The following is a 21,316-nucleotide window of genomic DNA, read 5'->3' on the forward strand; positions in this document are numbered from 1 at the left end:
TTACCATAAGAATAGGTGTGATAATGTGAAACACGAATATTCACCAGACCTAGGGTCTTATACAACTCACCGAACAACTTGTTATTAAAATCAATTTCTTGATCAATATGGATCGTTTTCGTGTTCTAAAGCAACTTATCCAATATTCACCCAACTTACTGGTTACTTACACAGCCAAAACGTATCACTCAGTACTTTATCTTTGGCCCACGTTATTAACAGAGTATAATAATTACCATCATATATTTCAAGGGGGGTTCAACAATTTCCTGGGTTATTCTCTATAATTGGAAAGGTACAATGTGGTGATCGGGGGTGTTTTGGTACAGATAACCCTTTTTATAAGTTGCACATCTTACATCCTATACAAAAATAAAGATAGAACTATCATTTTTGCAGATTGACTGTAGTATAGGGCTTTCTCTGGTGTCCTCTAATCCTCGAGTTAATTAATGTTTGGAAAATTTATGATATCAGATATTTTGAGTTCACCAACAGAATCATAGCAACAGTACAGCACTTTCACCTATATCTACAACTGTTCAAACAAATGTCAGAGATTAAATACTTTTGAGTTCCATTCACTAATGTGTGATGTTTCTGCTTCTTTTTGGTGTACACCAGGCAGAAAATAACCTAGTTCTGATACCTTAAACTCATCACTCATAGCTTCACTCTCATTATAGTAAGTATTCCATCATTCATTCATCAATGGAATCTTGGCTATTTGTACGGATTTAACATCAAGGCTAAGACTGTAGGTTTTGTAGCAGTATTATCTCCATTCTACAGACACGCAACAAATAGGAAAGCTCTCACGTGTGAAATATTTGATCTAATAATTTGAAGTTGGACTCCTGTGTAGACACAGAGAAAGAGCATCTAAGAAACCAAGGACAAAATCGTCCATATTTACAGAAAGCATCGTTACATTCTTGCTTTATCTGTGGACTCAAATATCTTTTAATCTGCATATATGAATGTAAAGAGCAAGCTCAGGGTACCTTTGCTAATCCACTGACAGTCATTCAAGCTAAATCAACCAACATACAATATTTTCAAGGAGATACCACTATCATCTACTCTTCTATGATACAGTGCTGAAACTTCAAAACTACATTTCTGGTGGAGACACTGTTGTTCATCTGCAGGCTTTTTCTGCAATGGATACTTGTTTATTATCACAAGCTCATATCTTGTTGCCACTGGCATAGTTGAAGTAAAATATAATGTTCTTAATGCCCAAGTTGCATTGTATGGTTGAAATGAACACCAGTTTATAATACTACGGGTTGCACTAACAGATGTTGACCCGTGTTGTGGATACTGGCGGCATTACACGAGGAAGCAAAGTTTTTTGGTTTTTTTTACTGATGTGACTAGTGTTCTTTTGAATGAGTAATGTCTTACTGAATATCCATAATTAGCTTTTACTAATTACCACACCAAATATAGTATCTTATTTACCAGTAGTATGGTATCATCTGAACTTACTACAAATTCTCTCAATTCACAAGCTTACGAACCTGAATATTTTTTTCTTTATTTGTTTCCTTTCTGGAAGAAACTGTGCAGTGTATCATTTGCAATCTAAATGTTGATGTCTAATATTGTATTGGTTCTAAGTATTTCATGGCATCAAGTGCTGAATTGTTCAAACGAATAACAAAAACTGCATGATATATGGTCTGCAGTCCATGAATTCGAAAAAGTGTCCAAGCAAAACAGTTTAAGTCAGCAATCAAGATCTTTCTTCGCTGAGAATCTGAAATTCACATTTCTGCTTTCTATAGGCTATAGTAGGAAAAATTATTTATTTTTATTGTCATTAAGGAAATGTAATATTAAGCTGCTGTCGATACGGGCACAGATTCTTCCTCTCTTTTATCTTGCAGATAGAATTCCTATGTTCAGTTAAATTTTAAAATCTCTCTCGAACGTACTTTGGGAATGCGTCACATGGCAATGCTGCCATAGTTCAAGGGCTGTTTGAGGTTCATTATGATATCTAGTATCAGCAGTTTCCTCTATCTTCAAGGTAGTGCTTCCAGTTAATTTAGAATACATGACACACTTCATATAATATCAGTCATGCTACCTGTTGGCAGAGATAATTTATCTACGAAAGCATGTTTGTAGGAAACCTTAATAAGTGCATACAGCACTGGGCTATGCAAATTTCATCAGAAGGTATCAGCATGCCCTTGATTGGTCACCTTTGCAACGTGAATTTTACCGTATCTTTTGGTTCATCATACCTGTATGAGAGAAACTGATAATTTATTAGTGATATCGGATGGAACGGGTTGTATTTCAGACTTTTTATTTAAGTAGAAAGTGTGAAGTGTGAAGTTCTCGAAGGTTTGCTGAAGTGCTGGGAAGCAGGCTACTTTAAACAAAAATATATATCTCAGAACCAAGTTAGGACTGTCTGATGTCACTTTCAGATCAGTTTGATTTTTTTCTATCTGCCACAAATTTTTACCAGATCCCAGAAATGTATGTCAAATGGTATCTCACAAAGAGCGATTAATAGGTTCGGATCGATGCCACCAAAATGTGCATCGATAAAGGTTGCCTGTAATATCCCAAAGTTCGGGATAAACCAAAAACACAGTTATTTGGTATTTGCAGCAATGAAAGGCTTATGGATTTAGTATTTGGAAAATCAAATGTGACAGTTTGTTACAGGTTAAATGAAGAGCAAAGACTGTGTGTAGCCAAACAAAATATAAGACATTATTTAGAGGAGACAAAAGAACAGATCATACGTGGTTGACTATCTGGAACACATTATTTACAGAGGAAACAGAAGAACAGATCAAACGTGGCCGACTATCTGGAACACATTATTTACAGAGGAGACAGAAGAACAGATCAAACGTGGCCGACTATCTGGAACACTTTATTTACAGAAGAGACAGTAAACAGGTCAAACGTGGCTGACTATCTGGAACACATTATTTACAGAGGAGACAGAAGAACAGATCAAACAGGGCTGATTATCTGGTTAGCAAGGACAATTTTAGTAAAGAGCAGAATAAAACCAACTATGCCTTTAAAATAATCCTGTATTTGAAGCCACTGGAAGATTTTTGTCAAAATTGACAGCAAATGTGGATGGTCAACAGTTGTTAATCTGAAATAGTAACAGAGACGAGTCTTCAGTGGCAAATCTTGAATGTCTTAAGATAGAATTGCTTAAAATGCAAAACAAAAAAGTCTTCATCATCCACACTGTTTGTGCAATTGACCAATATCAAAATATAATCAAAGTATCAGAAGACATTTCTGTTTTACCTGAAAGGCATCAAGTTCGTTCTGCTTATCTTATATGTATGCTAATGTAGTATTGAATTTAGATCTTTTCAAATCTCATTATTCTTCGTCTGAAGTATCCGTGAAAGATTCGGTTTAAAAAAATTATCCTTAGAATTTGAAAAGAAATCTACATGATGCCATCTACAAGCATTTCAAATAAATAAACATCAAAGAAATATATGATTAAATTATAAAAGTTGTTTCACACTGTAAGGGTGATGTAGAACTCAGCAAGCTGTTTTATGGCACAGTAAATAGTACATTTTTCCAAATGTTGCACACGGGTTTAATTAGCCCACGTATTCGACTGTTATGGATTAGAGCTTCACAAAATTTGTAAAATGTAGGAAATAGTAAAATATTCTACTGGAGAGATAGGTACGAGTTATCTCCCAAAACAACTTGGTTTTTCCCATAAATAGGCTTTCTTGTTTCGCAGTTCAATCATGAGAAAAAGGGCTTCATCTATAGGGATAGCATGCAGTGATGAAAATAAGTTTGGTTTATTTTGTTTTCAATTTCGTTGAAAGTTATTTGAAAGCTATTTGCGCTAGACGAAACTAATTTAACAGTGATGAACGAGAACGAAGGTACTAGTTAACGTCATCCACTGCTAACTCTTGGACCACTCTTTTATCAACAAATTGGCCATTACATTTTAAAGCCCTTATTAAAAGGACTAAAACATTTGGTGACATGCATTGGGAATATAGGTCGCCATAATTCCCCAGCGAAAATACGAAAATAGGCCTTATCGTTTCTCTGTAAGATGTCTTCAAAGTGGTGAGTGTTTTGCCTTAAGGCTTTTTTAGTAGCTTTTCGAAATACTTGAGAATCAAAATAGCTATAATGTTTGCAAACTCATTGTATAGTAGGTGGTTATATAATGTTGATAGTAATTTTAAAACATTCAGTTTAGAAAGGAATAAATCGTTTATTTATTTTTGAATTTCGCGCAAAGCTACATTAGGGCTATCTGCGCTAGCCGTCCCTAATTTAGCAGCGTAAGACTAGATGGAAGGCAGCTAGCCATTACCACCCACCGCCAACCCTTGGGCTACTCTTTTACCAACAAATAATGGGATTGACCGTCACATTATAACGCCCCAAGGCTGTAAGGGTGAGCTTGTTTGGTGTAACAGGGATTCGAACCCGCGATCCTCAAATTATGAGTTGGGCGCCCTAACCACGTGATCATGCCTGTGCGGAATAAAATGTAACTTTTTTTATATGCAAAGAAGAGTTAGTACAAAAGTCCACTGAAGTAATAGTGTTATTGAATATAATATTTCATCCAAGAATCGTATTAACCACCGTTAAGAAATGTTGTTTTTTGAGCCTTTAATTTGAAGAAGGGATTTAAAATGTGCACTTTATTGCTTATATTAAAAGCGGGGAGCTGGCATAATGATAAAACTAACCGGCAGGAAATTTGTGCTCACCAGGTTCGTTCTGCTTATCTTATATGTATGCTAATGTAGTATTGAATTTAGATCTTTCCAAATCTCATTATTCTTCATCTCAAGTATCCGACGAAAGATTTGGTTTAAAAAAAACATCCTTAGAATTTGAAATGAAATCTGCATTACGCCATCTACAAGCATTTTAAATAAAGAAACATGAAAAATATGTATGATTAAATTATAAAATGTACCAAACAAAGAATGGTATGCAACCTTTTGATTGTTCCTTTAGCTGCTGTGAAAGATATGTAATAAATTATCCTCTCTGCTTAGATCTTATCAGAGTTGTACACTGAAAAATGGCACCTAGACTCAGTAATGTAAAACAAGTGATCAATATCTTGAAGGATTTGCGCGAGAAACAAAAACGAAGTATAATCATAGAGTAAAATATTACCTTAACTGATGACACAGTTTAAAGACATGAGTTTTGAAAGAAAAGAATAACATGAATTATTTTTGGCTTGAATTAGTTGTATTAATCCATTTTAAACTATTGTTTACTCACAATTATATCTATATCTGTATATATGCTATGAACAAAATGTGATTTTGAAATTTACATTAAACGTTTTTCTCCGCTTCTGAATTCAGATATAAAACTTTTAAATACAATCCAATGTGATTGAGTTTGTTTAGCTCATATATACTTTTTAAATGAATTCTTTTCAATGGGTGTGTGTGTATTTTCTTATAGTGAAGCCACATTGGGCTATCTGCTAGCTCATCAAGGGGAATCGAACCCCTAATTTTAGGGTTGTAAATCCGTAGACATACCGCTGTACTAGCGGTGGGCTCTTTTTGTATACAAATCAGTTGTGTAATGTTAAATTAGATTAATATTAAATTAAAACAAAATTTGACTAATAAATAGTACGTTTTGTTGTTGTTAAGCGCGAAACTATACAATGAGCTATCTCTTCTGTGCTAAATACGTGTGTAGAAAACCCTGCATTTAGCGTTATAAACTATCAGACTTACAGCTGAGCCATTGTGGTAGAGGTAGAAAGGTAAAATAGTAGGTAACACTTTTACTAAAATGTACAATTGTATTTCCAATTTCTTAATGAATTTTATTCAATAAGAAATAAATGCTGTTTAATGTTCTTCTACAGTTTTTTTTCTATTTTATTTAACTTGTATTTGTAAGCTGCAACTAGATAATCCTAATTACAGAAGCATGTATAAAAGTTACAATACCTATATTTAAAATATAGTTACAAAAATCTCACAAAAATGAAAAAGTGACATTCACAAGAAATTGCTTTAAAAATAATTAATAAAAGTGTATTAAGAAAATGTATAATTAACAATTTACAGATGTAATGATTATATAGATATGTTCTAGATTTCTTTCCTTTTTCATGAAAGGTGAAATTGGAAAGAGAATCTGTGACCCATAGGCCTAATGCATTCTTTGTTTGGTCGTGCTCTCTGATGTGGACTGCAGTTTCGCCTATTCTAGGGTCACTAAAAACAATACAGTTAAATCTCTCATAATCATGAAATGCGTATAATATTTATGGGATTTTCAAGTTATTTTTAATTCACCGTACAGTAACCTAATTTAATTAATCGAACAATGAATTAGGCGAAACGTTATAACATTATTATCATACCTCAATTAACTTAGAATACAGAATGGTTAATGAAAAAGGCCAAAAATCTTATGAAAAATTTTGTAACTTTGTTAATAATTTGATATATCTGAACTATATGGATCAGTATAAGAGAGTGTTTCACACATTTGCAATAACATCTCTATTAACCTCGGAGTTGGTAGACACGTACAATAGCGTGTTTATTAGCTTCTAACGCGAAATTAAAGCATTGTTTGTCAACGCAAAGTAAGCTATCGTTCTAGGAAACATTAACCTCTAATGTTTGGGTTATTTTGAGAACAACGTATGATTATGGTATACCTAAGTATACCAAATAAGCATACAGTTACTATATTTTGGTTATTGTTAACAAAGAGTATATGAATATGACATATTCTCCTGATGAAGACAGTGAGACGTATTATATATTATTTTATGAGAGCTTCACAAGAAACTACATGCTGTTTATTCAGGATGCGACAATTACTTCATGAGGAGGAGGAACATAATACTACCGTAATGTTTTTTATTAGCTTTTTTATAGTTAAGGTGTAATGGGAAGAGTATTGTGAAAAAAATAGTTTTTAATTTCCCCTACGCTGGATGTAAATAAATTGTGATCAACAAGTGATTGTTAATCCATTGGTATTATATGTTATGTGTTTCTATGAAAAATGATGTAAACACAATTACTAAATGACAACTGTGAAAGTCCTTAACGCTGTTGTTTTTAATTAAGTATAAAACAACACAATGGGTTATCTGTGCTTTGCCTATCACGGGTATTGATACTCGGTTTCTAGCGTTGGACGTCCGCAGACATACATATCACTGTGCCACAGGGAGGCAGCCCTGAACGCACTTGACATAATACCATGTGACTTCGCGTTTTTTTTTTTTTCCTTTTTCAAGAATGAACTGTGTGAACAACCTTTTAGACAGCTGTTGTTTTTAATGCACCTGTATGCATCTGATTTCGTAATACAACACTTGTATTTTATTGAACTGGTGTTATGAAACTCACAGAACGATTGAAGAAATACTTAACTAGAACTAAACTGAGAAGTGATTCCTAACTGCTCACATGCATTGATGATACTTGATGGTTGCCAGTTTATAAAAGATTGCCTAACCCTTCTTTTACGAATCAATATATTTTCCAATAATCACTGAATATTTTTTTTTACAGAAAACTTTCACCAGTACTATTTTATCACACATTTCTTACTACCACTACTGAGTTTTTGAACTTGTCTTTTTGAAAATGTGGATATTGTTAAGTGGAAAATAAGTATTTTTCTACTCATTTCATCAATGATATGTTTAATAACTTTAAACAATACTGTAATAGTACTTTGTCCTTAGGCTGTCAGAAACAATTTCCAGTTAAGGTGATGAATTGTCAACAAACACATAAAAAAGGAAAGTTCTTCCATGAAGAATGTTATCTCATATCACTGGTGTGTTCCGACTGCTATTATCCAACGTTTGTAATATAATTCAGAAAACAACGACAAAAACCGTTAGCAAAAGTAGCGACAATACAGTAAGAAAATATCAGATTACATTGTGTTGAGAAAATCGCCTATGCTGGCAAAACAAAGAAATTCACTAAGCCTAATAATTGTGGTTGAAATACTGTTTGACGGAAGTTGTTTTTTTCTCACACCTCTAAAACTATAAAACAAAATCAAAAGAAAAAACAGAAATGCCACAACACGTGATTATCATCAAAAATACTAGGCCTAAGTAATATAACGTTATAATACCCTTTCCTCCAAACATTTACAATATATTAAGACAATAACTGATCATCGTTGTTTTTTATTGTTGTTGTTTTTGGAATTTTGCACAAAGCTACTCGAGGGCTATCTGTGCTAGCCGTCCCTAATTTAGCAGTGTAAGACTAGAGGGAAGGCAGCTAGTCATCACCACCCACCGCCAACTCTTGGGCTACTCTTTTACCAACGAATAGTGGGATTGACCGTCACATTATAACGCCCCCACGGCTGGGAGGGCGAGCATGTTTGGCACGACTCGGGCGCGAACCCGCAACCCTCAGATTACGAAGCGCACGCCTTAACGCGCTAGGCCATGCCAGACCCCCTGATCATCGTGCTTAAGAAAACAGGAGAGTGGCATAATGTGATAACACAGGACAACGTTATAATAAAACATGAGATAATAGGTTTGTAACAATACCTGACGGAATATTTTTGTAACTTAGCAATACGTGGTAATATTATAACCAAATTTGAAAGGACAGTGTTGTACATTAATAATACACGGTAATATTGTAATACAATACGAGGTCTGTTAAAAAAATACGCGGACAGACGTCATAAAACAAAATGTACTGTATTTAGAAGTTAGAGGTCTGGGACCCCTTCAAAGTACTATCCTCCCCAACGCACACACTTATCCCAATGGTGTTTCCACTTGTTGAAACAGTCCTGGCACGCTTCTTTTGTATTGTCCTCCAGCTCCTTCGTCGCATTTGCCTTAATCTCGGGAATCGTCTCAAATCTTCTTCCTTTCAAGGGTCTTTTGAGTTTGGGGAACAAGGAAAAATCGCAAGGAGCAAGGTCAGGTGAGTGGGGGGGGTGGGGAAGAACAGTGATCGAGTGTTTGGCCAAAAACGCACGAGTTCTGAGGGCTTAATTTCGCAGCAACGCGGTGCATCTGCAATTTTTCGGTCATAATCTCGTAACACGATTCAACTGATATCCCACACTCTTCAGCAAGCTCCCTGACAGTCAGACGTCGATTTGCCTGCACCAGGGTGTTGATTTTGTTGACGTGTGGGTCGTCAGTTGACGTGGAAGGACGTCCAGGACGCTCATCATCTTCAATGGACTGTCGACCATCCTTAAAACGTTCATGCCACTTGAAACATGCCGTACGATTCATAGCAACATCACCGTAAGCCGTGTTAAGCATAGCAAAAGTTTCAGTCGCAGATGTTCCAAGTTTAACACAAAATTTCACAGCAAGTCGTTGCTCCTTCAGGTCATTCATTCTGAAATCCGCCAAACGAAAAAATCGCACTTCATTTAAAACCGCGTAGCTAATACACAAATAAAGATATCTGCAATCGGAAAATGGCGTCGTAATCAGCTGATCTGTGCGAACCTAGCGACATTAAGCGGATTCCCCTGGAACCAACTGGAGCCGCGCAATTCAAACAGTCCGCGTATTTTTTGAACAGCCCTCGTATGATTGGAAATAATTTAACGTAATATGACAAAACAGTGTTGTTACTTAATAATTCATGGTAATATTATAATATAATATTACACAACAGTTTTGTAACTTGATATTACATGGTAGTACTGTAACATAAGCTGATAGAAAAGTGTTGTCAGTTAGTAATACTTGGTAGTATTATAATATGACATGACTGAACAGTGACGTAAGTAAAAATACATAGTAGCACTGTATCATGACCAGACAAGACAGTGTTGTAAGTTTATAATACGTGGTAGTATTGTAATACTGGCATTGGCTCACAATACATATATTTATTGCAACAATACTTCTTTAAGTACAAGGTTTCTAGAATAATATAACACAATTTTAATCGCAGACACTGAAATTGTTAATTTCAGTTGTCTTAGGCCAAACCTGAGTTAAGCCTAAATTATATACGAGCTCTGTACCTAATATTCGATAAAAAAATAACAATGTAACTTGTGTACGTTTTTTTGCTTCAGATTGGATAGGGGTAAACTTTATGGTACTTAAAACTATCAATAAATAAACTTATAATGTTATTCTAAAACAAAACGTTAGACCTGTTTTAAAATTATGCTAAATGTTGTTACTTTTCAAACTGGTTACTAAAGTACATTTGCGTCAGCCTTTTGTTTGCAGTTGGTGAATGACGTGTATACGTATGGGTATTTAGATAGTAAGGTGCACGCTCATTTTCAGGACAGGCAAAATCTGAGTATTATAGTAATAAATAATCTGAAATTACAGTGATGTAACTTACTAATACATGTTAGTATTATAACATAATTAATGACGGGTGTTTGTAACTTGTTGAAATGCTGGTGGTCGCTCGCTGTTGTGAAAGGGAATTATATAAGGATTTGCTTGTATAAAAGTCATATTTTTTTCTAAACAATTAGTTATTGAATATTGGCATAATACTGTGGAAAGGCATTTATTTTGATTTTGTTCGTGAAGTTCAGTCATTTCAGTATCATTCACAAGTTGTGACGTTGGATGTGTATCATGAAAACACATCAATGTTTATTTATGTATGTTCATGTTTCACGTCTTGGTAATCTGGCAGATCTAAACAGTAAATGACTTGTATTTTCGTCTAGCTAATAGTATATTACCTTTTATTTATAGTTACTTTTAATATATTGTATTAAATATAATGGTTAAATAATTTTTCGTTTTAGTAAATTTTTGAATTAAGATAAATCTTACGATTATTTTGTATTATTGGCTAAATATACAGAATCAGTGCTAATTTAGGTCTCTTAAGAGGGTTGATTGAATTTATATGACGTTTAAGGTTATTTCGTATTATTGGCTAAGTATATAGAATTAGTGCTAACTTAAATCTCCTAAACTGGATAAACGTTTTGAGGGATTATTAGGATTAATGTTGAAAACAACGTTAACAGTGAGAGTACGAAATGGCGGCTCAAGGAATTCTAATCATTAAAATATTTTAGTTTTCTGGTGTACTAATTTATGAAATTTAAAATATTTATTCATTTAGTTATACACAGCTCTTTTAATCTATTTGTAAATTCTTTTTAAATTACTTTGATATATTTAATTAATTTATTTATGATTAGATATTTATAATAATAAGAGAACCCAATGTTGTAGTGGAGAAAATGGTAAAAAATGGTAACTTGATAAGTGTAGGTAGTGTTGTACCTTGAGAAGACAGTACAGTGTCGTAACTTAATAGGAGAAGTCAGTGTTGTAACTTCAGAAAATCAGCTCACTGCTGTAACTTATAAATCAAGACAGTACTGTAACTCGAATAGACATGATAGTATCGTAACTTGATATGACAAGAAGGTGTTGTAATCTGAATACACAAGACATTGTCGTATCTGGATCACAGAATAGTGTCGCAACTTGATAAGAAAAGGTAGTGTGACTTGAGTGGAGAGGTTGGTGTCGTAACTTGATAGGACAGGATGTTGTAATATGAACAGACAAGATAGTGTCGTACTTGACAAAGCAAGGTATCCTTGTAACTTGAGTATACAAATACACAGCACTAGACGATGTCGTAATATGATAAGGTAAAATACTGTTGTAACTTGTATTTTCGGGATAGTGTCATTACTTGATGATAGGACAAGACGGTGTTCTAATTTGAATAGACAAGAAAATGTTGCTGTTTTATAAGGCAAAGTACTGTCGTAACTTCAATAGACAAGGCAATGTGGTAACGTTACTACAGCTTTAATGTACTTCTGTTTTCAATCACGTATTGTTGTGAATGAAAGATTCGCGAATAAACCTAAACATGCAATGTATGCACATGTTTTTATATACACACGTGCATATGTGCAGTGTATTTCTGAAGACGAAATTGGTATGGCCTGGCTTGGATACTCGAATCGTAACCCGTGAATCACGAATTCGAATATCCATTGCCGAACATACTCATCTTATATAGTTGCCTACAGGGCTAGCTACCCGTGAGTAAAAAAATTCTTGGTTTATTACAATACCTATCGACAGTAAACTAGTTTGGATGAAGGTCATAAATAGAAAAAAAAAGCGTTGTCCTGAAGATTAGAAAATAGATTTAGAGGAATGTATGTATTTCATGATTCTGTAGAAGAATCAAAGTGTATTGCATGTTTTCTTAACATCAGTTGTATAATAAATAATATATATTTGAATTTTCATTTACTAGTGAAGTTTCGGCACACTGCGGGTTCATCGGTATTTTAGCCTTTTACAACGCTAAAAAGCCGGGTTTCGATACCCGTGGTGGGCAGAGCACAGATAGCCCCTTGTGTAGCTTTGTGCTTAATTCAAAACAACAACAACACTGCGGTTTTTTTTGCTATTTACACCATTGGTTCCTATGTCGAAGAAGAATGACAGAAGTCAAGAAAGTTTATAAGACAAATGGCTCTGATTTTCCAATAACATACTCTTGAAAGCTAAATGGAATTCTATATCATGTGTTTTAGTGTTAATTCGTAGTTTCATTTATTTTCAAGTACAAACAATAAACATACACACAAATATGACTATTGTTTTCTGTCTATAAAAGAACGTAAAATTTAATATTAATTTTACACTTTTGAATCAATAATAACAACAATACAGTCTTGTAAAAATGTTTAACTTTGTGAGGTGAAGTGACAGTGAACTACGTGTGTATCCAATTTAATTTTCCGTTTAGCATATTTTCTCATGAAAGATAATGATAAGTTTATTTAATAATTATATGTTTCTTACATACACCTATCTGTCTGTCTGTCTTTCTATTTCACAATGACTTATTTGATGATGTTGAAAATTGTATACAGTCATTTGTTTGAAATATATACAAAAACTATTTATCAAAGCCAGGATGCCCCTAATTCTAATGTTCTGATCTAAGTTTGTGTAAAGTTTATAATAAAAATATACAGTGTGATTTATGTATGCACGTGTATTTGGTTAAGTGTTGTCGATAAAACTATAGAAGGAAATGAAATTGTAATTAACAACGAATTGAACAGATGCTTCCCTTATCAGCTTACTTTGGTCATGGAATGGGTTCACAAGAGACATACTTGCAGTCATACGTTTTGATGTCCCAGCTAATACTTCAATACAGATAGCACGCTCAATAATATCAAAAGCTAGGCCTAATTAGTAAGCACAGGACACGCATCTCGTTAACAAACGGAAATGAAACATGCGAGAAACACTCGCAGTAATGTTTTTTTCATCCCTCATGTGAGCCGAATGTTGAAATAGGCTTAAGATTTGTTTAACTAGTTGTCTTCACTGTGCAAGTTATTTGTCAGAAAACGTTTTCGTAAATCATGATTGAATTTCCTTATAATTCAGTAATTAAGTGAAAGAATTGTTTTCCAATTTAAATGAACACTACAAAAAAGTTATTTATATTTTTAAAAACGAATGCAAGAAATACAGTTCATATTACTTATCATGCATTGTTGATCACATCACATGCACATTAGTATTTACTCTTTGTTTTTCATCAGGCGCTTCTTTAAAAAAACACTCTTATAAATACCATTTTAACAGTTTCATCAACAAATACTTTTAATGGCTTCGTGAATAAATGCTCTGAAGACACCTTTTTAACAGCTTTACTAATAAACCCTCTTTAAACACCGTTTTAACGGTTTATCAATAAACTCTCTTAGATAAGTAAAATTCTTTATTTAACAGTAAGAGAAAGTAATGATTTTTTTATCCATCACAGGAAAGTAAATTGTTTATAAATATAGAGAAGTAACTTATTGTAAGATAAAATGGGAAATTATGTAAAAAGAAATAATCATTAGTTCAAGTTTGTTTATTTGTTTTTTTAGCAAAAGCTACAGAAAGGGCTATCTATGCTCTGCTCATCACGATGATCGAAACCCGGTTTCTAGCGGTATAGGTCCACAGACATAACCCTTATAGCAATGTAACTTTTAAACTTTAATTTCTGGAGAGAAAGGGTTGAGGTATAATAGCACTGATACGTGTAATTTTCTGTAAACGTAATTTCAGCTTTGTAGTTTTCCTGAGTATACCGTTCTTTCACGAACCTCAGGATACCCATTACTCAGTATAAAAGCAGACAATGTATCACTGTTCTGCATGTTCTTTGTAACTAAGGCGCAGTCACGATCTCCAATGTCTGTAACTATAAAACTCCTCGTCCAACTCAAAGCAGGTTTGGAATGAAGTTCGATGTTTACTATCATTCTTCTTTCACTACTTTGTTATGAAACAGCATTTTTTTTAATTGTGATTACAATAAACTCAGGATCTCATTTTTTAAAAGCCCACACAAATATATAAGTATCTATATCATATACAACTATTTCAACCGATATGACAAATATATTTTATTACAGTAAAGAAGAAACGCGCAGATTAACTGGTTCTTGGCTAGCACAAAATGTTGCAAGCTTGTAACGAAATATACAAGTCTTTTATATATAAAACGTCACACGTGTTGCGTAGCTAGTCTGACTCAGATTCTGACAAGTCATACTGTACAGTGAACAAAAGTATTTTTATTCTTTACATCAATTTCACTTTACAGTATGACTTGTCAGAATCTGAGTCAGACTAGCTACGCAACACGTGTGACGTTTTATATATAAAAGGTTTATATATAAACCTCTGGAACCTCTATAATGCTTATCTATACTTTTCTCTGTATCCCTGAATTTAGTATCTGATATTCACTCCCCTCTATTCTGTAAAATGTCATGGCATGCGCACTTTGACTTCCACCCTTCACGTATGGCTAATCGCTTTTTTTTTACGAGTAGTGTTTTATTTTATATTTAAGGCCTTAGGTAGTCTCGAAAGAAAAGTTCTTTAAGCCATTTATAAATAAAATGACTGTCTCTGTAACAGTACTCGTACATTTGACTTTTTAAATTCTATGAGAAAAAAATGAAGAGCAATCCCTGTATGTATGAAACGTAAAAATAAAAAAAGAAAAGTTTGTTAACATTATAGTTATGTTTATGTCTCATTTAGAAAGTTATTATGGTAGAGATAGGCCTTTTTTATAGCATTAACTTGCCATGAATGTTGTTACTGTTTTTATATTTGAATTTAATACAGGATAATATACACATAACAAATAATATTTTTTCGTTATTTCTCTTATTATGTATTCAGTATTCGGCATATATGTTAATGATTATTCCTCTCCTTTTCCAGCTATCTATCTGTCTTTCCATCTATTGTTCTTCGGAAATTAATTGAAGGCAATGTTAATGTTGATTTTACAGTCATTGAAACAAAGTCACGTAAATGTTAGCATTTTATTTTTACAACAACTGTAAAAACTGTAAAAACACGCGTATTCAAGAACACAAATTGACATTCCATGTCTCGACGTCAGATTCGTGAACATGAAACTGATTCTGGTCCACTGACAGGTTTCTCTTATTCAGGAGTGAAACTGACACTCTGTTAGTATGAGCAACGAGTACAGCCGTCGGCGCCTCCGTGTGAGATCGATTACTAGGAATCAGGCCTTTTTCTTCATTCTGAATACTTGTCGACACTTTTCAATCACCAGGAATATACACTTGATCTGTTCTTTAGTAACATTAAATAACATTGCGATCTTGCTAGTACAGTCAGTTAATTAATTTTCAATCACCAATAATCTACACTTGATCTGTTCTTCAGTAACATTAAGTAACATTGTGATCTTGTTAGTACAGTCAGTTAATTAATTTTCAATCACCAATAATCTACACTTGATCTGTTCTTCAGTAACATTAAGTAACATTGTGATCTTGTTAGTACAGTCAGTTAATTAATTTGTCGCACATGAAATCCATTAATGCTTTGCATTACTTTCATATCATCGTAAAACAAAACGAATTTATGAATCCACAAAATAAAACCTTTTAGGAAACCAGGCTTGATAAACTGTCTCCTAATGTTGACATATACGTAGACACAATTATCGTTGTTTTAGTATTACTATATTGTCATAACTCATGTATGACAAGCAACAGCATTTATTATGTATACAAAATTGTAATACCTTGTATTATCACTATAACTGACGTATGAGAAGCAAAAACATTTATAATATAGACGCAGTTATGGTACCTTGTACTATTAATATATTATCACAAGAAAATCTTTTAAACAATGGAAGTAAATGTAAGGATGACTGATACCCTTTAAAACAATACAAACAACATAGTAGGGATAACATCTGCTATATCCTTACATAACTGTAAAAGCAACAATTAACCTCTAGCACTATACATGTATGTATAACAATTAATTTCTAGCACTATACATGTATATATGTATGTGAATGTATAAATATTTAATCGCACATCAGTTTAATGTATCCTGTTATCGTCTGTAAGCATTCTATTACTGATAGACCAGACGGAATGCAACTAGTCAAGGTCACCTACCACTAACACTTGGGCTACTCTTTCACCAACGAATAACGTGATTGATCATAACATTATAATAATGCCTCTATGGGTGTAGGAGTGAACGCGTTTGGTGGGACGAGGATCTGAATTCGCGACTCTCAAATTGCGAGTTTTGAACCTTCACGATCTGGACATGTAAAGCACCCTGTCCATCTGGACATGTAAAACACCCTAACCATCTGGACATGTATAGCACTCTAATCATCTGGGTATGTAAAGCACCCTAACCATCTGGACATGTAAAGCACCCTAACCATCTGGACATGTAAAGCACTCTATCCATCTGGAAATGTATAGCACCATAACCATCTTGGCATGTAAAGCTTCCAAACCATATGGACATGTAAAGCACCTTAAACATCTGGACATGTAAAGCGCCCTAACCATATGGACATGTAAAGCACCCTAACCATCAGGTCATGTGAAGCACCCTAACCATCTGGACATGTAAAGCACCCTAATCATCTAGGCATGTAAAGCACCCTAACCATCTGTACATGTAAAGCACCCTAACCATCTGGATATGTAAAGCATAATAAACTAATTGTACCATATGGTACGGGAAGAATTTTATATGATTTTGTTCAAGCTCATACACTTCATGATAGCTTTTAACCTCAAATGTAGTGGCTCTGTGCTTTCAGGTACAAACTTTAAGTTCATAGTTCCGTCATATATTGACCGATTTTAGATCTAATTACAGTGTTGGACTTAGAAGGTCAAAGCCTTTCGAATGATGTGTTTGATCACGCCCGAGGTTTCATAGATTAAATTACACTAATTCTGCCTAAAAGAATTTCAGTTCGAGTTTAGGCTGGTAGAGTATCTGATGAGTATTGTTGTTTGTTTTGAACTTCGCGCGAAGCTACACGAGGACTATCTGCGCTAGCTGTCCCTAATTTAGCAGTGTATGAGTAAAGGAAAGGCAGCGCTAGTCGTCACCACCCACCACCAACTCTTTGGATACTTTTTCACCAGCGAATAGTGGGATTGATCGTCACATTATAAAGCTCCCACGGCTGGCCACCCTCAGATTACGAGTAAAGTTCCCTAACCACCTACCCATGCCGGGCCCTTAATGAGTATTAAAATCATATTGGGTATACGCGCACCGCACAATTGGTATTGCTGGCATATAAAAACATAGTTAGTAAAAATAAGAAAAAAAAAGGTTTATAGATTAATTTATCTTTAATACTATTTAAAATAATTTCAAGTTCCACTGCTGTTGATAATTTTATCTTGTTTTATTTACGCATTTCGTATCAAGATGCAACTCAGTGAGAAAAACTTTATTTTCATGTTGTGGTTTAGTTGTATGTGAACAATGAATTCAATGAAATTTAAATGAACAGCTGTAGTATTTACAATAAAACACACACAAGAAACGACAGTTAACATTTAATAACCTGGAAACTCATCACAATACTCTCAATGCAGGTACAGTCTGCAGCTTCTTGTGACGAGACATGTGACGTGACAGGGAAGGATTGTATTAACTGTCGGAATTTTTACATCACCACTTGACGAAATACATTATGTTGTATGAAACTATTTTTAGATTGGTGATCAGCTGCGCCACATATGGTAGAATGGAGGATAAAACTATTCACATTTTCTCAAATGTTACTTCGTTACTTACGCTAAACAATTACTAATAGTGTGAGAAGTTTCCACAACTGTTAGCCTCTACAAAATATGGAACTGATATATGAATTCCATGAACGATGTACGGCAGCTATTGTGTAAAAGCCGATAGTATTCTGAACATCGATTGAAAGACTCAGCTAAAAATATACGTGATCTATTTACTGTTAAAGCTGCATTGTAAAAATCGTTATACAAAATCATGTACATCACTGAGCTGCTGCATCATCAGTATCCCTTGGCTACATCAGTGAGACTGGATTTAGTCTTTAAAGGTCCTGGGTTGTAACTGTATTGTTTTGATCTTATAACATGATACATAAACTGATCTGAGCTGTAAATGGAAGTGTTATGATCTTATAACATGATACATAAACTGATCTGACCTGTAAATGGAAGTGTTATGTAGTTATAACAAGGTACCTAGACTGCTTTGAGTTGCAAATGGAAGTATTAGGTAGCTTATAACGTGGTACATAAACTGAACTGAGTTGTAAATGGACATGTTATGTAGTTATAACAACGTACATAGAGTGATCTGAGTTGTAAATGACATTGCTATTTAATTATAATATGGTATATAAACTGATTGAAATTGTAACTGAAACTGTTATGTAGTTATTTCACATTAACTAACCTAAAATGTAACTAGCATTATTTTAATGTTTTAGAACAAACCTAATTAAACACCATTTGAAATTAGTCACAAAGGTAACAATAATGAATTATTCAGCTGTAAGAAAATTATGGTTTTGTAACAAAATTTGATAAACATTTCTCGTGTGAAGTCACTGAAATATCATTTAGTATATCAGTTTGCAATACATGAACTAAAGTTGTATTAAAATATCATACATACATACATATATTTATTTATATGTGGTGTACTATTAAATGGGAATGCATGAACCAAAGTTCCATTGTGACTAAGGTTGAGTGTCAATTGAAATGCGTTGTAAAACATACGATTGTTTTTGTTTTCTTATTGAAATTATTTTCCGTAAGTCAGTGAACGGATAATTGATTTATTTTTGTTTTTGTATTTTTAGGATACGGGAATATTGCTCCCAAAACGAACTGGGGTAAACTTGTCACTATAGTCTATGCCATCCTTGGGATTCCCCTAATGCTGCTCTATTTGACAAACATAGGAGATCTCATGGCCAAGGCCTTCCGGTACGTCTATGGTCGTCTCTGTACCTGTAAGCCCAACGACCCCTACCGACGTCGAAGAAACATCGAAAATTATCGTGTCCACCATATAGTGGCACACAATTCACCTAACACGCCAAACGCTGTGGAACCTGGTGTCCAGGATAAACTTCACGTGTCTCCTGAGGAAGAAGTTAGAATTGAAACAATTCCTGAAGAATTCAGAGAAGGTTTAGAATTATCCAGTGAACGTGTAACAGTGCCAGTCACATTATGTTTGTTGATTCTTGTGGGGTACATTTTAGGGGGAGCGGCGCTTTTTTCCATATGGGAGGGCTGGGGATTTTTAGACGGTTCATACTTCTGTTTCGTCACGCTCAGCACGATTGGATTTGGGGATCTAGTTCCTGGAGACGCCAGGGGGCTTGAATATGGTAATACGAATGCACAAGAGAAACTGGTTATATGTTCATTGTACTTATTAGTAGGGATGGCTTTGATTGCCATGTGTTTTAACTTGATGCAAGAGGAAGTCATTCACAAAGTTAGAAACTGTGGACGACGGATAGGTATCATTGTCGATCTGGAGGTCGAGGATAACGTCGCATGATCCGGATGTCTGATAAAACCCATCAATATTGGAACATGTGGTGTAACATAATTACTCCGCCCACTTTGTGGGAAATGTTAGGAGTAGTGAAATTTGAAGTCGTGTGTCAGAAACGCAATAGAATCCAAGTGAAAACACGTTATAATTAAGGCAACTGATGACTTCTATAGTACTATAGTGTAAGACGTTTACGGTGCTTAAAGACTAAGGATCTTTTGAGAGACAATTTCTATTAACTATATAGAAAAGGAAATAAATAATAAAACTCCATATATTCAGTCATGACTGAAAGCAAGCCGATTTCAGCCCGAAAATTCCTCACCAGAAAACCTTCTGCCACATACTATCCCTCGCTCAGTACCCCGGCCACAATTTTGTTTATGTTGTGATTAAATATAATGTTTGTAACTACCGTTTGAAAAGAAAAAATATGTATTGCATGTCGTCTATTTGGAAGAAGTTTCTGTGTTTCGAAATGTTATGTAAAGAAATAAATGTCTCCTTTGGACAACATGTTCCAGAGTCAATCTTGTATTATAACTCTTATTTTCTACTTTTACGAAAAATATATGATCATATTTTTTTACTATTCCATGTGAACTCCACTCATTGTTTAATGTCTTATTTTTATATAGAAGTCAGATGTTTTATTTATCAAGGAAAAACAGATCAATAATTATTTGAGCTAGATTTCTCTTGTAGACAACCAATTATTTAAAGGTAAATATTCTGAAGATGATGGCTATCATAATGCCATTGTGACGCTTTTTAAATTTAGTAAATATTTAAAGTTACTAAATTAATACCCACAAATAAAATTGCAGAATTACAACTGAAATTCCGAGATCTGACTTCCTTCGGTGGGCAGAGTACAACTAACTTATTGGGATGACTTGCGCTAGAAAAAGTACCAATCTAATTTTAATGATAACAGCTTTAATAATCATAGATTAAAAAGTAAATTGTTTTAGTATAAGAATATCTTGGATTGTTTTATTTTGGTTTGTTAATCAAGAGCACAGTTCTTCAACGGTAAACGCTATAATTTTGTCAAAGCTTTGCTTTAACAATAGTAGCTATTTAACAGAACTATGTCCAACTTACCAGTACATAAACAGATACCTCTCGAAACATAAATTAACCAATTCTATAACGTGATATACAATTAATCTCGATGTATAAATACAGATATAAATAACTCTTTAAAGATTACAGATTACATACAGCCACATAACGAACGAAAAAAATCCCAAGAATTAATAGTACTTTCACAAAATTGCATTATGGTGGATGGAAGGGCCGTTAAAATCACCTATAAATCACTAATTACTTGAAGTAATACTGGCAACAGTGAATAGGGAA

General features: G+C 34.0%; 1 protein-coding gene across 1 annotated transcript in view; it reads left to right on the forward strand.

Moving 5' to 3' along the window:
- LOC143238755 (TWiK family of potassium channels protein 7-like) overlaps positions 1-20,475 on the forward strand; it is an 87,525-nt gene extending 67,050 nt beyond the window's left edge. The window contains exon 2 of the mRNA XM_076479270.1: positions 19,242-20,475. Coding sequence (XP_076335385.1) covers positions 19,242-19,954 — 713 coding nt within the window. The 3' untranslated portion in view covers positions 19,955-20,475. The remainder of the gene's footprint in view (positions 1-19,241) is intronic.
- Positions 20,476-21,316: the final 841 nt, after the last annotated feature.

The sequence above is a fragment of the Tachypleus tridentatus genome, chromosome 13, assembly GCF_004210375.1.
Source record: "Tachypleus tridentatus isolate NWPU-2018 chromosome 13, ASM421037v1, whole genome shotgun sequence".
NCBI lineage: Eukaryota > Metazoa > Arthropoda > Merostomata > Xiphosura > Limulidae > Tachypleus > Tachypleus tridentatus.